At 36.5% G+C, this 15,622-nt stretch overlaps 1 protein-coding gene across 3 annotated transcripts in view; it reads left to right on the forward strand.

Annotated features, from left to right (window-relative positions):
• CCDC82 (coiled-coil domain containing 82) overlaps positions 1-15,622 on the forward strand; it is a 49,065-nt gene extending 33,443 nt beyond the window's left edge. For 2 of the 3 annotated variants that reach the window (XM_072611300.1, XM_072611301.1), the window contains exons 9-10: positions 7,755-7,940; positions 11,392-15,622. In XM_072611300.1, the coding sequence (XP_072467401.1) occupies positions 7,755-7,940; positions 11,392-11,457 (252 nt within the window). In that variant the 3' untranslated portion in view covers positions 11,458-15,622. Of the gene's footprint in view, positions 1-7,754; positions 7,941-11,391 lie in introns of those variants that run through there. The other variant, XR_011967481.1, reaches the window with a different exon arrangement.

Below are 15,622 nucleotides of genomic sequence, written 5' to 3' on the forward strand. Positions count from 1 at the left end.
TTTTATCCCTCCCCACCTACCCCCCACTACCTCCCTCCCTCCCCACGACTGCATACAATTCTGTATAGATTCTACATATACTTTCCTATTGAGTATATTTTCACTATAGTCATGCTATGTAGTCAGACTAAGATAAATGAAAGAATCCGTATAACAAATCAGAACATGATACACAAACAGATACACATACACAAACATGATCTGCTACATTATGTGAGTGACTTCCATATTTCTCTCTCTGAGTGTGGAAGGCATTTTGCCTTGAGGTCCACCATTGGGATTTTTTTTTTTTTTCAGAAGTTCTTGTGTTATTACAAAAATCTAAGTCTACCAGAAAAAACTCTCACACACTGTGGTTGTTGCTGTGCATAAAGTTCTCCTGGTTCTGCTCCTTTCACTCAGCATCAGGTCATATAAGTCCTTCCAGGCCTCTCTGAAGTCTTCTTGTTCATCATTTCTTATGGCACAATAGTACTCCATTACATTCATATACCATAATTTGTTCAGCCATTCCCCAATTGATGGACATCCCCTTGACTTCCAGTTTTTGGCAACTACATAGAGTGCTGCTATAAATATTTTTGTACATGTGGGACCCTTTCCCATTTTTATGATCTCTTGGGGATATAGTCCTAGTAGCGATATTGCTGGGTCAAAAGGTATGCACATTTTTGTAGCCCTTTGGGCATAGTTCCAAATTGCTCTCCAGAATGGTTGGATGCGCTCACAGCTCCACCAACAATGAATTAGTGTAGGATTTTCTTGATAAAGACATTGGAGTGTTTACCATTTCTTTCTCCAGCTCATTTTACAGATGAGGAAACTGAGGCAAACAGGTTAAGTTACTCACCCAGGGTCACACAGTTAGAAAGTGTCAAAGACCAGATATGAATTCAGGAAGATGAGTCTTTCTGACTCCAGGCCTGGCACTCTACCCACTGCACCACCTAGGTGCCCCTATCAGGGAGCATAGAGGGAATCTAATTGACAAGACTTAAGAGGGGCCCTGTTTTGTCTCAGTGATTTTAAGAGAAAATCAAAAAAAGGGAAAAGAATAAACTAGGAGAATGGGAAGGAAAAGAAAGGTTGGGGAAATTATCTCACATAATCAAGGTATGCAAGTAGACATGTCTATAAACTAGGAGGAGGGAGAGATAGGATACTAGAACCTTACTGTCACCTGAACTAGTCAAAGAGGGAAGAACACACATACACATACACACTTGAGTACAGAATATATTTCACTCAACAAGGAAATAGGAGGGAAAGGGCATAAGAGAAGGGGAAATTAGATTAAGGGAGACATTAATCCTATGCAAAATAAACTCTTAAGGATGTATAAAATTATTTATAGTTTTTCAAAGTAGCAAACAAGGAGAATCTGAGGAGATGCTGATAATTGTGGAAGGGCTGAACAAGTTATATAAATGTGATAGAATGCTTATTATGTTTTGGGAAATGTTGAGAGAGATGGTTTCAGAGAAACTTGAGAAAATTTTGATGAATTGATATAGAGTGAATTGGACAGAACCAGAAGAACAATTTGTACAATGACAATAATATGGTAGAATCAAACAACTTTGAAAGAATTAAGGATTGATCAATGTAATGACCAACAGTGATTCCAAAGGACTAATGATGTTACCCACCCCCCCCATCCTCCTCACAGAGAACTGAAGGCCTCAGAATACATAATGACATAATATTCTTGGACATGGCCAGTGTGGAAATTTTGCTTGAGTATATGTGTTTGTAACAGGAGCTTTGTTTTTCATTCATTCTCAGTTGGGATCAGGTGGGAAGAGAGAGAGATGGTGCATTTTTGCTGAATGAAAAAAAGGAAATATGATTTTTAAAAACCTTAAAAGTTTGTTATGTACATTTTTCTCAGCTGTTCATTAAAATATTTATCAGAACACCCCTGCTACTCTCTCTTCTACTACCTATTCAGCTGTTTCTTTCCTATTTTGTTTGCTGATTCATCATCCATACTATTGATGTCCTCCTAGGCTCTTAAGATTCCCGACTTTTCCTTTTTCTACTCAGTCCTTGTTGGGGACCCTATCAACTTCCCATGGATTTAATCATCTTTCCTATTCTGAAGACTCCCAGATTTACATATCTAACCACAGTCTCTCTCATAGTCCTGTATCACCAGTTGCCTGTTTGATATTTTAAACTGGCTTCCTTGGATAATCTCAAACTCAATTTGTCTAGAACAGAGTTCATCTCATTCCCAACCTCCAAACCCCTCTTCCAAACTTGAATCTTCCAGTCTCCCATGTTTATATACTTGGCATTGACCTTGATTCCTAAATCTAGTCAGTTACCAAATCCTGCTTTTTCTACCTCAGAAACATATGTTGCGTCTGACTCCATCTCTATACTTATACAGCTACTACCTAAGTTCAGGCCCTCATTGCCTCTTGTTTAGATTGCTGCAGCAGCCTCCTCCTAATTATTCTCTTGCCTCAAGTCTCTCTGTAGTTCAGTGCATCCATACTACAGTGTAAGTGATTTTCCTTAAGAATAGGTGTCACCATGCTACTCTCCTACTCGTTCAGCTCCTGTGGCTTCTTATTGCTGGTGCAGAATCAGATATAATGCCATCTGTTTTTATTTTAAAGGCCGTTCACAACCTTGCCTCGACTCATCTTTCTTGATTCATTGCACATCGCTTCACCTCCTGCACTCTGTGATCCAGCCAAACTGAACTTATCTCTGTTTCTTATAATCCTCCATCTTCTGTCATGTTTAGAATGCATTTCTTCCTCACCTCTGTTTCATAGAATTCTTCTCCTCTCAAGATGTGACTCAAGCACCATCTTTTACATGAAGCCTTTACTTCAATTGCTAGTGTTCTCCAGCTACCTCATATGTGACTATTTTGTATTTATTGTATATATCCATTTGCATATGCAAGTCTATATGTCCCTGTTGTTTCCCTCATTACAATATAATTTCTTTGCAAGAAAAGATTGTTTCATTTATTGCATGTGTACCTAGCATATTGCTCAGCTTAGTTGGTGTTTAATAAATATTTTTTGAGTAATTGATTCCAAATGAAGATTTTCAGTAGTGTTTGAACTGATTTATTAAAAATGTAAAATTCAACACTTTAATTTGTGTGCAAGAGTAACTGATTCATTAAGATGGACATTTTTAGCTGAATTTCAAGAAAACTCTTGACCAATTGGTAGAGGGGTTGAAAAAAATGAGCATCATGGTTTAGAAAGCACAATCAACAATGTACTTCTTCCATTTGAAGCTGCATATCTTTGTGAAACATCTTTTTTAGCCATGATAGCCAGTAAAACTAAATATCAAAATAATCAGACTTTAGAATCATATACATGTATAGGGATAAGAACAAGGACTGGACCTGCAATCCATTGATTTAGAGAACTCTCTGATTAAAAACAAAAAAAAAAAGCCCTCTAGCAAGGCAGATTGATACTTTCTGTACAACTTACTTACATCTTACTGAGTTTCCTAGAGCAGTAATTTATAAACAAATATGCATATGTTCAGGATACATGATTTTGGGTTTTTTAACTGTTAAAAGTGCATGAGCAAAAAAAGTTTGAAGAATATTAGTGTAATAGGATGCTAATGGGGGCATTTTGGAGACATGGCTTCAAATCCTAATGGAGACATTTTCTAACTCTATGAGCCCAGGTAAGTCATATGACCTCTCTGAGAATAAGTTTTTTTGAATATACATTTAGCATAGCAAAAACAATGCTTCCCAAGGTTGATGTGTAGAGCAAATGAAATAATTATGTAAAACACTTTATAAATCTTAAAGTGCTAAAGTTATAGATAGAATGAACTATTATTTTCTCATTTTTTTCTTCATCATAATTCTCTTCTGTCACAGGAAATAACCTTTGGACCAAAAAGGGCAGAATAAAAACAGCATATGGGGAGTCTATACTCAGTGTAAATAAGGACACAGTTAAGAGATCACTTAGCTACAACTGATGAATTCAGATCACATGGCAAAAAAGAACCATGTCCCTGAGTACTGAAAAAATTGATGTATGAGCCACCAATAGTTATATTTGAAGGGCTGCATTGAATGGATTCCTCCATTCAGTTGGACAGAGGACTGATATAGAGTAGTACTGTAGGACTGGAAAGGGTAGATTTTCTGACTTTCCCTAAAAGAAACAGAGTCTACAAATTATAATCCAATGAGCTACATCTCAGTTCCTTGAAAAATTCATATGACTTCATCATTCAACTGAAATTATTCTCTCCAGATTGCTGCAAAGTAATTTGGAAGTAAGCCTAGAAAGTTACTAAATTATGTACACCCTTTATCTCAGCAATACCACTATTAGACCTATGCCCCCAAAGAGATCAAAGATACAGGAAAAGGATCCATATGTACAAAAATGTTTCTAGCTGCTCTTTTTGTTAGCTTCAAGGAACTGGAAACTGAGGAAGTGACTGGGAATGGCTGAAGAAATTGTGGTATATTAATTTAATAGAGTACTATTGTGTCATAAGAAATGGTGACAACCATTTCAAAGAAACCTGGAAAGATTTGGTATGAACTGGTTCTGAGTGAAGTAAGCAGAACTAGAACGTTTTTTAGAATAATTGTAAAGACAGTTCTTAAAGAGGAATTCTGATCAATGACTAACCATGCTTCTAGAGGACATGTGATGAAACATATTACTCCCTGACAGAGAGATTATATACTCAGGATGCATATTGAAACATATATTTTTGGCCACGATCAATGTGGAAATTTGTTTTGCTTAGTCATATATATTGGTACAAGGACTTTGTTTTCCATCTCCTTCTTCCAAGGGCATGTAAGAGGGAGAAAAAGTAGATTTTTCTTATTTAAAAAATAAAATTTAATTTAGAAAGAAGCAAACCCCACAAAGTTATCAGTGATCTCTTAATTACCAAATCTAATTGCCTTTTCTCAGTTCTTATTGTTCTTGATCTGTTACTGTGGCCTTACTGTGAATCATCCTATCCTCCTGGTTCTCTTTCTGCCTTTCTGCACCTTCTCATTCTCCTTTGCTGGATCCAGGTCACACCCGCTATATGTGAGCGTCCCCCAAGGTTCTATCCTAGGACTCCTCTTCCCTTATATTTATCTTTTGGTGATTTTATCAGCTCTCATGGGCTCAACTATTATCTCTATACTGTTGGTTCCCACATCCATACATGTCATGCACTAATCTCTGTCCAGAGCTTCCATATCACCACATCACCATATCAACTGCCTTTTTGGACATCTCAAATTGGATAATCCAGCATCTCAAATTCAACAAATTCAAAACACAACTCATTCTCTCCACCTCCATACTCAACACTCTCCTCTTCCAACATTCCTGTTACTATTGAGGGCTCCACTCAGGTTTCCAACCTTGATGTGATCTTCAACTCTTTACTTGAACTCACCCCATATATCCAATCTTTTGTCAGAGTTTTTTTCTACCTTCACTATACCACCTTCTCCAAACTCACACTCTCCTCATATAGACAGATCCTCATTACCTCTTTTGGTGTCTCTGCCTCACATCTCTTTACTTGCTTATCCATCCTGCAGTAAAGTATAGATCTTACCATGTCTATTCAGTGACTCCAATGGCTCCCTATTACCTCTAGGATCAAATAGGAAATGCTTCATTTGACATTTATCACCTGACCCCTTCCTACCTTTCCAATCATCTTACACTTTACTCCCTTCCATGTGCTCTTTGATCCAGCTCCAGCGACCTATTTGTTCCTCACACCTGACATTCCATCTCCTGCCTGCCTTTGCCCTGGCTATCTTCCTCTCCTGGAATGCCTTCCCTCTTCACTTCTACCTTCTACCTTTCCTGATTTTCTTGGAGAGTTAGCTCAAATCCTACCCTCTATGGGAGGCATTTCTCTCCCTCCCCTGCTAGTTCCTTCCCTATGGGATTACTTTCTATTTATACTATATATATATAGTACATGGTTAATTGCATAAAGGGTACCATATTTTTGTCTGTCTTTATATCCCCATTACTTGGTACAGTGTCTGGCACATAGCAAGTGCTTAATAAGTTATCAACAACTTGCTTAGTGGACATCTAGAAAAGGAAATGGTACGTACAAAAACCAGCAGAACTTCATAAGAAACAGTTCGTTCCAAACTAACTTTATTTCCGTTTTTGACAGGGTTACTTAACTGTTAAATCATGAAGATGCTGTATAGATCTAGTTTACCTTGTTTTTAACAAAACATTTAATAAATTAGTTCATGCTGTTCTTGTGGGAAAAGATGGAGGAGATATGGTCATACAGTTTTGTGTGTGTCATCATATAGTTAAATGGAATTAGAATTGTTGGAAAAGACTGGATTCATCATAATCATTACCATTCTGGTTTTTGCCCTGTGCTGTTTGCCATTTTTATTAGTGACTTTAATAAAGGCATAAATGGCATGTTTATCAAATGTGCTGATTATGCAAAGCTGAATATGATAGTTACTGTACAAGATGACAAAATTAGGGTCCAAAAAGATCTTGGCAAGCTCGAATTAGATAAGAAATCTAATAGATATAAATGCAAAGTTTTATACTTGGATTCAAGAAATTAATTTCTTAAGTATAAGATGGGGGAGGCATGACTAGATAGCAGCTTTTCTGATAAAGATGTGGGGAATTTAGTGATTGAAAGCTCAGTCTGAATCAGTACTGTGATGTGATGGGCAAAACAAAAACAAAATAGTATGATCTTGAACTGCATAAGGAAAGCATAATTTCCAGGTGATAGTCCTATTATATCCTGCCTTATCAGATTTAAACATGGAATATCAAGCACAAGAAACTTGCTGTTTGTACTTTATATAGAGTAAGCATAGAGTAATAATAGTTTCCCTCAGAGTTAGAAAGACCTCAGTTCCAAACTAACTCCTGACAGATGCTGTACTTGTTACCCTAGGCAAATCATTTAGCCTTTCAGTGCCTCAGACACTGAGGGAGGGTCCAGATTAGCTCCGTGGATGAAATCACAGATTATAAATAATAATAATAATAACCTATGTATAATTTTCTAATCTCCAACTAGCCATAAATTGCTACAATACAATGAAATAAAATTTGGCTAACTTTTAAAATGCCTTGTGGCATCATAGGTAGTGTTTGCTTTGGAAATGTGGGTTCAAATACCATTCCTGACAGTTAAATTATTGAGTAAGTCATTGTACTGCTCTGGGCCTCAGCCAGTTTCCTAAAAACTCTCTTACCTGTGGTGATATGTATTAATAGGATGATTTCCTTTACTTTTAGCTGACATTGAAGAAATCACAGTTCCTTTCAGTATTTTTATAGCAATAAAAAGTTGCAAAGGACAGAGAAACTTTTTTTAAAAAAAATAAGATACCAATTTAGCCTAAAGTTGGAATTTAAAAAAAACTTTTAGCTCTTTGGAAAATTCATTGAGAAATCCATTGGAAAATCTATAAAAGAAATGTCAATTTTTTTTAAATTTCTATTTGTATAGAAAATTCTTGGAGGACAAGAATTTTCTTTTTAATAAATGTGTCATGTTCTTATGTTGCCTTTAACAGTAACATTAGTAGCTAAAGTAATAATTTTAGTAAAATTGTCAAAATTAGTCAGCTTTAGGATCTGTCATGATCGTAGGTTATTATCAAGGTAAATTACAATATCAAAGTATATAAATATACAATAAGTATGTAAAACAGGTTATAATGTTGTCACTAGTCAGATAACTGCATTTCTCTTATAATTTAGGTTCTAAAGGTTGGCAAAGTTTGTGCTGATCGTACTAGGATTTACCACCAACTGAAACATTTCAAATACAAGTTGTACCAGGAATGTTGTTCTATTGCAAAGACTGAAGAAGTTGAAGATGAACAGGTCAAAGAAACTGTGGAACGAATTTTCAGTCAGTCTAAAGAGAGTGGCTGGATTCAGGAGGTAAATCAGATTCTTCATTATTGTAATGATGATCCCTTTCAATTGAGTAAGAAACCTTTAACAACTCCCCAGCAGTTGGAAGTGACTAGAGAAAACAAAGTTTAAAACAGTTCTCCCTCTTTCCCTCTCTTCTTTATTTTCTCTTCTTCCCATGTAAAGTCTTTTCCATGCACATTGTTTTTCTTTCTTACATAATCACTCAGACAATCTCATGCCTTCACTCCATCAAATAATTTTAAGAGGCAGTGACACTATGGTAGACATATTACAAAGTCAGTGGAACAAGGCCCCTACCTTCTCTTCCTTTACACTCATGTTGTCTTTTATACTTACTAGACTTTTATACTTACTGAGTCCAACTTTCCCCATTTTTGACAAGACTTAACCTATACCTCTCTGCTTTCTATTTTTTAGACTAGTTCATGTGACTTGGGAATGAGGAGGCACCTCAGGCCAATTTCACTGCCACCCATCCTTCTCTTGGGACTAATTAGCTAATTAGTGAGGACTAGAACTGAAGTTGAAGAGGAATACGGAGGTTTCAGGCCACAGCGCTGATTTTTTAACCCCTCATTTCACTGATAATATATTTGATAGCAGTGACATACCTGATGGTTTTAAAAAGTATACCTGGCCTCCTAAAGATCTCTTGGCAGCTTACAGACTCTGTCTGGTATGGTCAGATAGCTGTTAGGATTATTTATTTTATATTTTTAAAAAAAGGGAATATAATAAAAATCTTTTCAATTATATCTAGTTATGCAGATGCTTAAGACATAATAAATAGATTTCCAAGTAAACTTAAATTATCCTAAATTTTTAAAAATTACTGACCTGCCCAGTGCCTGAGGGTATTTAGAGGAAATGTTTTAGTAGAAAGGAAATAAAGGGAAGTCAATTTTGAGAACAAACTCTCCATAGTAGTAAGCAAAGGGAAGAGGAAAAAGGGAACAAAAGAGAAGGAACTTCTCAATTCATTTCTTGCTCCTTGGAGGGCTGTCCTCACAGGGAATGACATTGTTAGTTTTCCCCTTTGGTTATTATCTTTCCTCCATGTTCTCCTTTACAACCATTCTCATTTGACCTCTTGGATTTCTTTCTTTTTCACTTAAGCTTTTTATCTTTTTCTTTCTTCCTCTCAAACCAAGTTCTATTCTTTCCTACTTTTCTTCATCATCTACTTCTATGTTTTATCATCTATATTAAAGAAGAGAGGAGAGATCCATATTCTACCCAGCAACTTGTGCCGCCACCTTCCCAGTTAGCATCAAGTCTTTATTTCCCTGTTATTGTTTACTGTTTTCTCTAGTTACCTAGTTGAAGACTTACCTTTTGCATCGTTGCTTCAATAGAGGATTATATCACTTTTTTAGAAAGATACTATATAAACATACAATAAATTTTCAAAGTTAAAAAATCAAAAAACTGAAACATTTTCTAGAAACAGTATCTTTTGCCAATCACATACCTTGTAGGAAGTTTAAGGAAAGCTGTCCCAGGGGTTTGGGACAGCAGAAGTTACTCAATTCCTGAATCTAGAAAAGGAAAGGCTATTTATTCATGGTGAAGAAAAGACAACCGCATCATATTACATTAAGAAGATCACTTTACATTTAACATTAAAAGCATCTCAAGGTTATGTGTATCTGGGGCTTAATGCTCTAAAAGATCTTTATTTTATTCTTGGCTATCACTCCTTCTTTCTTCCCACTTAAAAAATATTTTGTCCCTGGGACTTCTTAAATAACTTCATTTAAACCTAAGTACTTTAAACCCCAGATAAATTCCAATGCACCCTCCATGCTGCAATTAAATTCAAAAGCTGTAAAGGAGCCTGCCATTCTCAAGTTGAAAGGATACTTCTATCCCTTTCTCTGGGTCATCTGCATGCTACTGCATATACTCCTCTCATGCATGGTGCCTCTCTTCCTGTATCCTTTCAGTATAACTGCTACAATCCCCTACTTTCCTACCATTTTCCACTATCTGAATGCTCACATTCTTGACTTTAGTTTTTGCCTCTAAACATATCCATCCCTATTACCTGACTCAAACTGTATGGTGATGTTATTCCCTCCTCCTACTTGTATTTTTCCTCTCCTTGTTTTCCTTTACAATCCCTTTCTTTTGCCTCCTTCTCCTAACCTCAATTTATTTTCTTCCCAGAAAAGACCCCAGCACTCCATTAAATTAAAAGTCATTTTCCTATTTATGGATATCTCATGACATGCTCCCAAAGACCTGCGATCCTCTCATTCTGCTTATTCCTCCTTTACTTTCATGAACTATTGTTATTCTGATGTTAATGAAAGAACATGATTTTAAGTGACTGAAAAAGGAACAAACTATTGCAAAATAAAATAAAAACATGGGAAAATCAAAATGTTACAAAATCATAAAAGTGCATACTCTCTACTTTAAGCAGAGAAAGAAAAGATGTAAAACATCAGAATTATAGCATGTGTTTCTTTTAAGAAGGTGCACATAAATGCTGAAACTTCCTAGGCAGTTTAGTAGAATATTGTTTCTCTCTGCGAGAGTATATAAGGATCAGGAAATAAGGAAAGTGTGTTAATTTAGCATCCTTTATATTTATGAGTAATTTATAAATATATTGTGTACATACCACATTATGTAAACAAGGGTTTGAGTTGATTGAATAGTTGCACTTCTGTTAGGATCCTGGTAATTGAGTAAAAATATGTTGCTTGAAAGAGAAAGCTGAAAAACTGTGATTTTCACTTTTATGTTTACATTTTGAGAAGCATCATGACATACAGAATGAGAATCAGGCTTGGAAACAGGAAGACTAGCGTACAAATCCTGCTGCTGACACATTCTAACTGTAGTATGTCACTTAATCCCTCAGTGCCCTAGTTGTTATTGTTATTCTTTAGTTGTGCCTGAGTCTTCATGACCCCATTGGGGGTTTTCTTGGCAAGGATACTGAAGCGGTTTGCCATTTTCCTTCCCCATGTCATTTTACAGATGAGGAAACTGAAGCAAACAGGGTTAAGTAACTTGCCCAGGGTCACAAAGCTAGTAAGTGCCTGAGGACAGATTTGAACTCAGGAAGAGGAGTCCTCTTGACTCAAGCCTGGTAGTTATTACATACTGACACCTAGCTTCCCCAATGTTCCAGGCAACTCTCTAAAACTTTAGGTTTCATCAAAGTTGCTAATCTTTGTGAGAGGAAAGATTTTCAGCATTGAGTTCATTACACAAGTGAAATCACAAGTTCAATCTTTAAAAAAAAAATCCTCCATTTTCTTTTCTTTAAACTAAAAATCCTTGATTAAATCAAGGCCTCTATTTATACCATTGGCTCTTTTTTCCTTTACTGTGAATTGTAATCAATGCTATTTTTGTTTATATGCCAAATGAGGCTCAATTCATCTTCAGTCAGTTTTTGCCCTCTGTGAAATAACCAGTATTTTTGTTGTATGTGCAGAAATATGATCAACTTGAAGAATATCTCAATTTTGCGGATTACTTTCATGATGAGAAGTTTGACTAAGTTGTAACTTCCTTTGGAGAAGATTTTGTAAAATTGCAATGAACATGAAGAACAATGAATACTTGTTTCTGCATACCATGCTGAATATATTTGCACATTTTTGAAGATTTTCATAGCAAGAGCTCTTGTTTTTAAATATATAGGTCCATTTTAATTTTTGTGAAATCAGATCAGTGATCTTATTTTAATATTTTATCTGTGGTACATAGAAAGCGTATGCTAAATAATTTTTTAAAAGCTAATCAATGTATTTTTTAAATCATGTTAGTGACTGTGTAATAGATTACTATATGTCAAGTAAATATGAGTTGTTAATTTCTTGCCAGTTTGATGGAGATATGTTGTATTTTAAAGTTGTATTTAGTCTTAAATATTTATGTGTATTTATTGCCTTCCCTCTCCTAAAACTTATTGCCTGTCCATCTTGCAGTATTAAATGACCTTTGCTAACATGCTATTCATGCTATGAACTAAATCAGTGGGCTGGAAGAAATCTCAGTAGACCTTCAGTTCATTTCCCACCCATTCAACCACTGCAGGACTGTACCTCAACCACCTAGACAGAGTAGTGTCATTATATGTTCTTAAATATCCCCTAGAAGGGGATTTCAGACCTCTTATTAGTCCATTCCAGTGTCTCACAATCCTCACACTCAGGAATACTTTAACGTAGTGTCCTTTCATGATTTGGGATATTCTTTCTTTGTGCTTGCTCTGTGTTAAATCTAGATATAAATGATTGAGGCATATTTTATATTTTTAAAATTGTAAATGTTCCCATATCTAAGTTTATTTAATCCGTGGAGATGTAAAAATGTCAAAGGTGATTTTAGCCAAAAAAAAAAAAAACCCTTAGAAAGTATATTTTGTCTTGTGCCAAATCTAGAAAAATCCAGTTTAGACTGGTGAAATAAGTTGTAGAGTTTCAGAGGAAACAAATGGGCCTTGTCAGTTGTTTATCTTTTGTACTTGGGAGTCCCTCTGTAGTAAGACAAGCTTTTATAGTGTGGACTTCAGAATAACATAAATTCATCTTGGCCCTTTTCCAATGTGGCTTAGATACAGGAAGTATCAGATGGACACCATTATAATAGGGTCTCAACAATAATATGTTTTATGGCATAGACGCCAAGGACAGAGTCAAATGAGGCTTTGGTGTCTAAAGCTGGGTACTATTAGAGACTGCTTAATTATCATGTTTCTTCAATTCATTTCTTAAATATGGCTCTTCTCATAGTAACCTACTAAAAAAATCCCACAAGATAGAGTGGATTTGTCAATGTATAATAGAATTGTGGAGCACATAGTCTTAAAAGTGTGAATGACTGAAATTTCACTTGCAAACCTCTTCATCCTTCTGGATGGCTCATGGAAATAATTCTTAGCCGTTTTCTGGGGAAGAAAACAGACACAGCGTTGGAATAAGAGGATAAACTGTTCAAAGAGGAAATGTTTAAGCAAGGAGAGATTGGGAGAGAAGTGATGTTCAAGTTGGAAGGTAGATGGAGTATGAGAAGATGTGATAAATGAATTGGAACAAAGAAGATCAGGAGAAACAAAAAGAAATTGACTTCCTCTACTGTACTTGTCTCTTGATTCTGGAAACTACCCTTTCCGTAAAGTCCAGGGCAAGACAGAGAGGCCAGAGGAGTGCCGGCACAAAGTGCCAAGACTGGATAATTCTTGAAATACAAGAGTCTGGTGAGCTGAGGCATTTTATGTAGTGAATCCCAGTGTGGCTGCAGTTAAGAAGTACTTATGAGTAGCTTCTCAGGTAACTGTAGCACTTTTAAGATCCTAAGATCATTATTCCCATTCCTGCTCCAAAGTTATAAGTATTTGTTTTACCTAATACAAAAGGGAAAGTTTTTAGGAGCAGGATTTTAAAAATATTTTTAAAGAAAAACCACTAGGAAACATCAGAAAGGGACAGGCTGTTGTTAGCTGATATACTTGGTGCCACTTAGGTAAGGAGAAAAACAGTTTGTACCAAAAGCAGTCTGTAGGCAAATTAAGAACTTTGATAATATAGAAATATCCACAATATTATTATATTTCACCTACTATTACTGATAGTAGATATATCATCTCTATAAAATTTTGAAAGAACTTAAGAGTTTATGAACATGTTAAACGTTTTCATGGGCCACCGAATAGGGGTGAGGGAAGAACTACCTATGAGTATTATTTTTCCAAAGGTAGTTGTTATCATAATTTCAAGTGCTTGATTACATTTGTCTAAATCAAGTAAATGAAAATTGGTGGTGGCAGTAGTGGGGAAAAAGGAAAGGAAGGAAAAAGTCTTTTTGTTGGACAGTTGTAGTGTAACATCTGCCTTCTCCTTTTGCCCAGCAGCATTGCTTGAGTAGAGGATAGTAGTGCTAAGTGGTTACATAAGCCACTCATTCTTTAGGCTGGCCACCCTGAACCACTCTCCCCCACCCCTCACCCCATAGTGAGGCTCAGTTATGAGACCTGCTGAAGTCAGGACAGCTAGAAGGTTGAAGTCTAGTCCCTAAGGTGCCTCAGGGTCTATTTGCCCTGGGAACCATTAATAACACTCTTCTACTTTACTAATTCTCTTTTTGAATTTCTCTGTTTCTTTTTAGGGAATCATCCTCTTTCTGATCACTTGGCCCTCCTCTCTCCACTCTCTGCTATGGCACTCACATTTCTACTTATGGCTTAAGCTACCATTTCTATTTGAAATAATTCCCAAATCTGTGTCTCTAGCCATGACTTAGTTCTAGACCTTTATTTCCAGCTGCCTCCAAGGTAATCTAAATCTAGATGTCCCACTGGCACTTCAAACTCAATATGTCTGGTGCTGAGCTTATTATTTTACCCCACTAAACCTTGCTCCTTCCTCTGACTTCTCTCTTTTTGCCATTGGCACGTGCATTCACTGAGTCTTTCTGTGTTCAAATTCTTAGGGTTATTTTGACTCTTTCTTTTCCTTGACTTCTGTCTAGTTAGTCACTAAGTCTTGTGAATTCCAGAGTCATATCATTCACAGCCATCTTCCCTTTATCCAGTTGCCACCACCCAGTATAGCTCTTTTTACCATTTCCCCTAATTCATTCATATGAACTCTCTCCCTTTCTAACTATCCTTTAATCCTTTAATACAGTATAGTGGATAGAGTGTTAAATTTGGAGTCAGAAAGTTCTGGGTTCAGATCCATACTCTGACATTTACTAGCTGTGTGACCGTAGGCAAATCACTTAACCTCTCTGAGCCTCAGTTTCCTCATCTGTAAAATGAGGATAGTAATACCTGTAGTACCTACCTCACAGGGTTGTTGTGAGGATCAAACGAGATATTGTATGTGCTTTGCAAGCTTTAAAGTGTTATATAATTGTCAGCTATTATACTTCTACCAGAGTTATCTTCTTATGCATAGGTCTGGTCATGTTGCTCAGCTCAAATATTTTCAGTAGCTCTCTGTTGCCTACTGAGTAAACTTCATATGCCTTTGCCTGGTATTCAAGGCCCTCCACAACCTGGTGCCGCTCTACATGGTGAGGTGGAAAGAGCACAGGGTTTGGAGTTAGGGGGCCTGAGTTCAAATCCTGGCTATGCTACTTACTACCTATATGACCTTGGTCATTTAATTTCTTTAGTCCTCAGTTTTTTTTCTTTGGTAACTTGAGAAGATTGGACTAGATGATTTCCAAGGTCCCTCTAGCTCTAAACCCTATGATCCTACCTTTCCAGCCTTATCTTACATTAATCCCCTCCACATATTCTGCTCTGGCCAAACTGGACTTCTCTTTCTCCCCTAACATACCCTGTGTTCTCTTGCCTCTGTGCCTTTGCTTAAGCTGTTCCCTATGCCTGTAATGTTCTCCCAACCTTTTGAATTCCTTACCCATCCTTGAAAGCCCAACTCAAATGCCACCTTCTCCTGGAAGCTTTCCCTGATCCCTGTTGTCAGTGATGACCTTCCCTTTTGTACCTCACATGGCACTTTGTTTTGCACTGCTCTAATGCACTTGTTATGTATTACTGTATATTATGGTTGTCTGTGTATGTGTCTTATTTCCCTACTAGACTGTAAGCCCCGTGAGGGCAGGGACCATGTCTTATCTAAACTTTATATCTCTCAGCTCTCAAACAGTGCTCTGCACACAGTTGGTGCTTAATAAATATTTGTTGAATTGAA

Source organism: Notamacropus eugenii, chromosome 5 (genome assembly GCF_028372415.1).
Source record: "Notamacropus eugenii isolate mMacEug1 chromosome 5, mMacEug1.pri_v2, whole genome shotgun sequence".
Taxonomy (NCBI): domain Eukaryota; kingdom Metazoa; phylum Chordata; class Mammalia; order Diprotodontia; family Macropodidae; genus Notamacropus; species Notamacropus eugenii.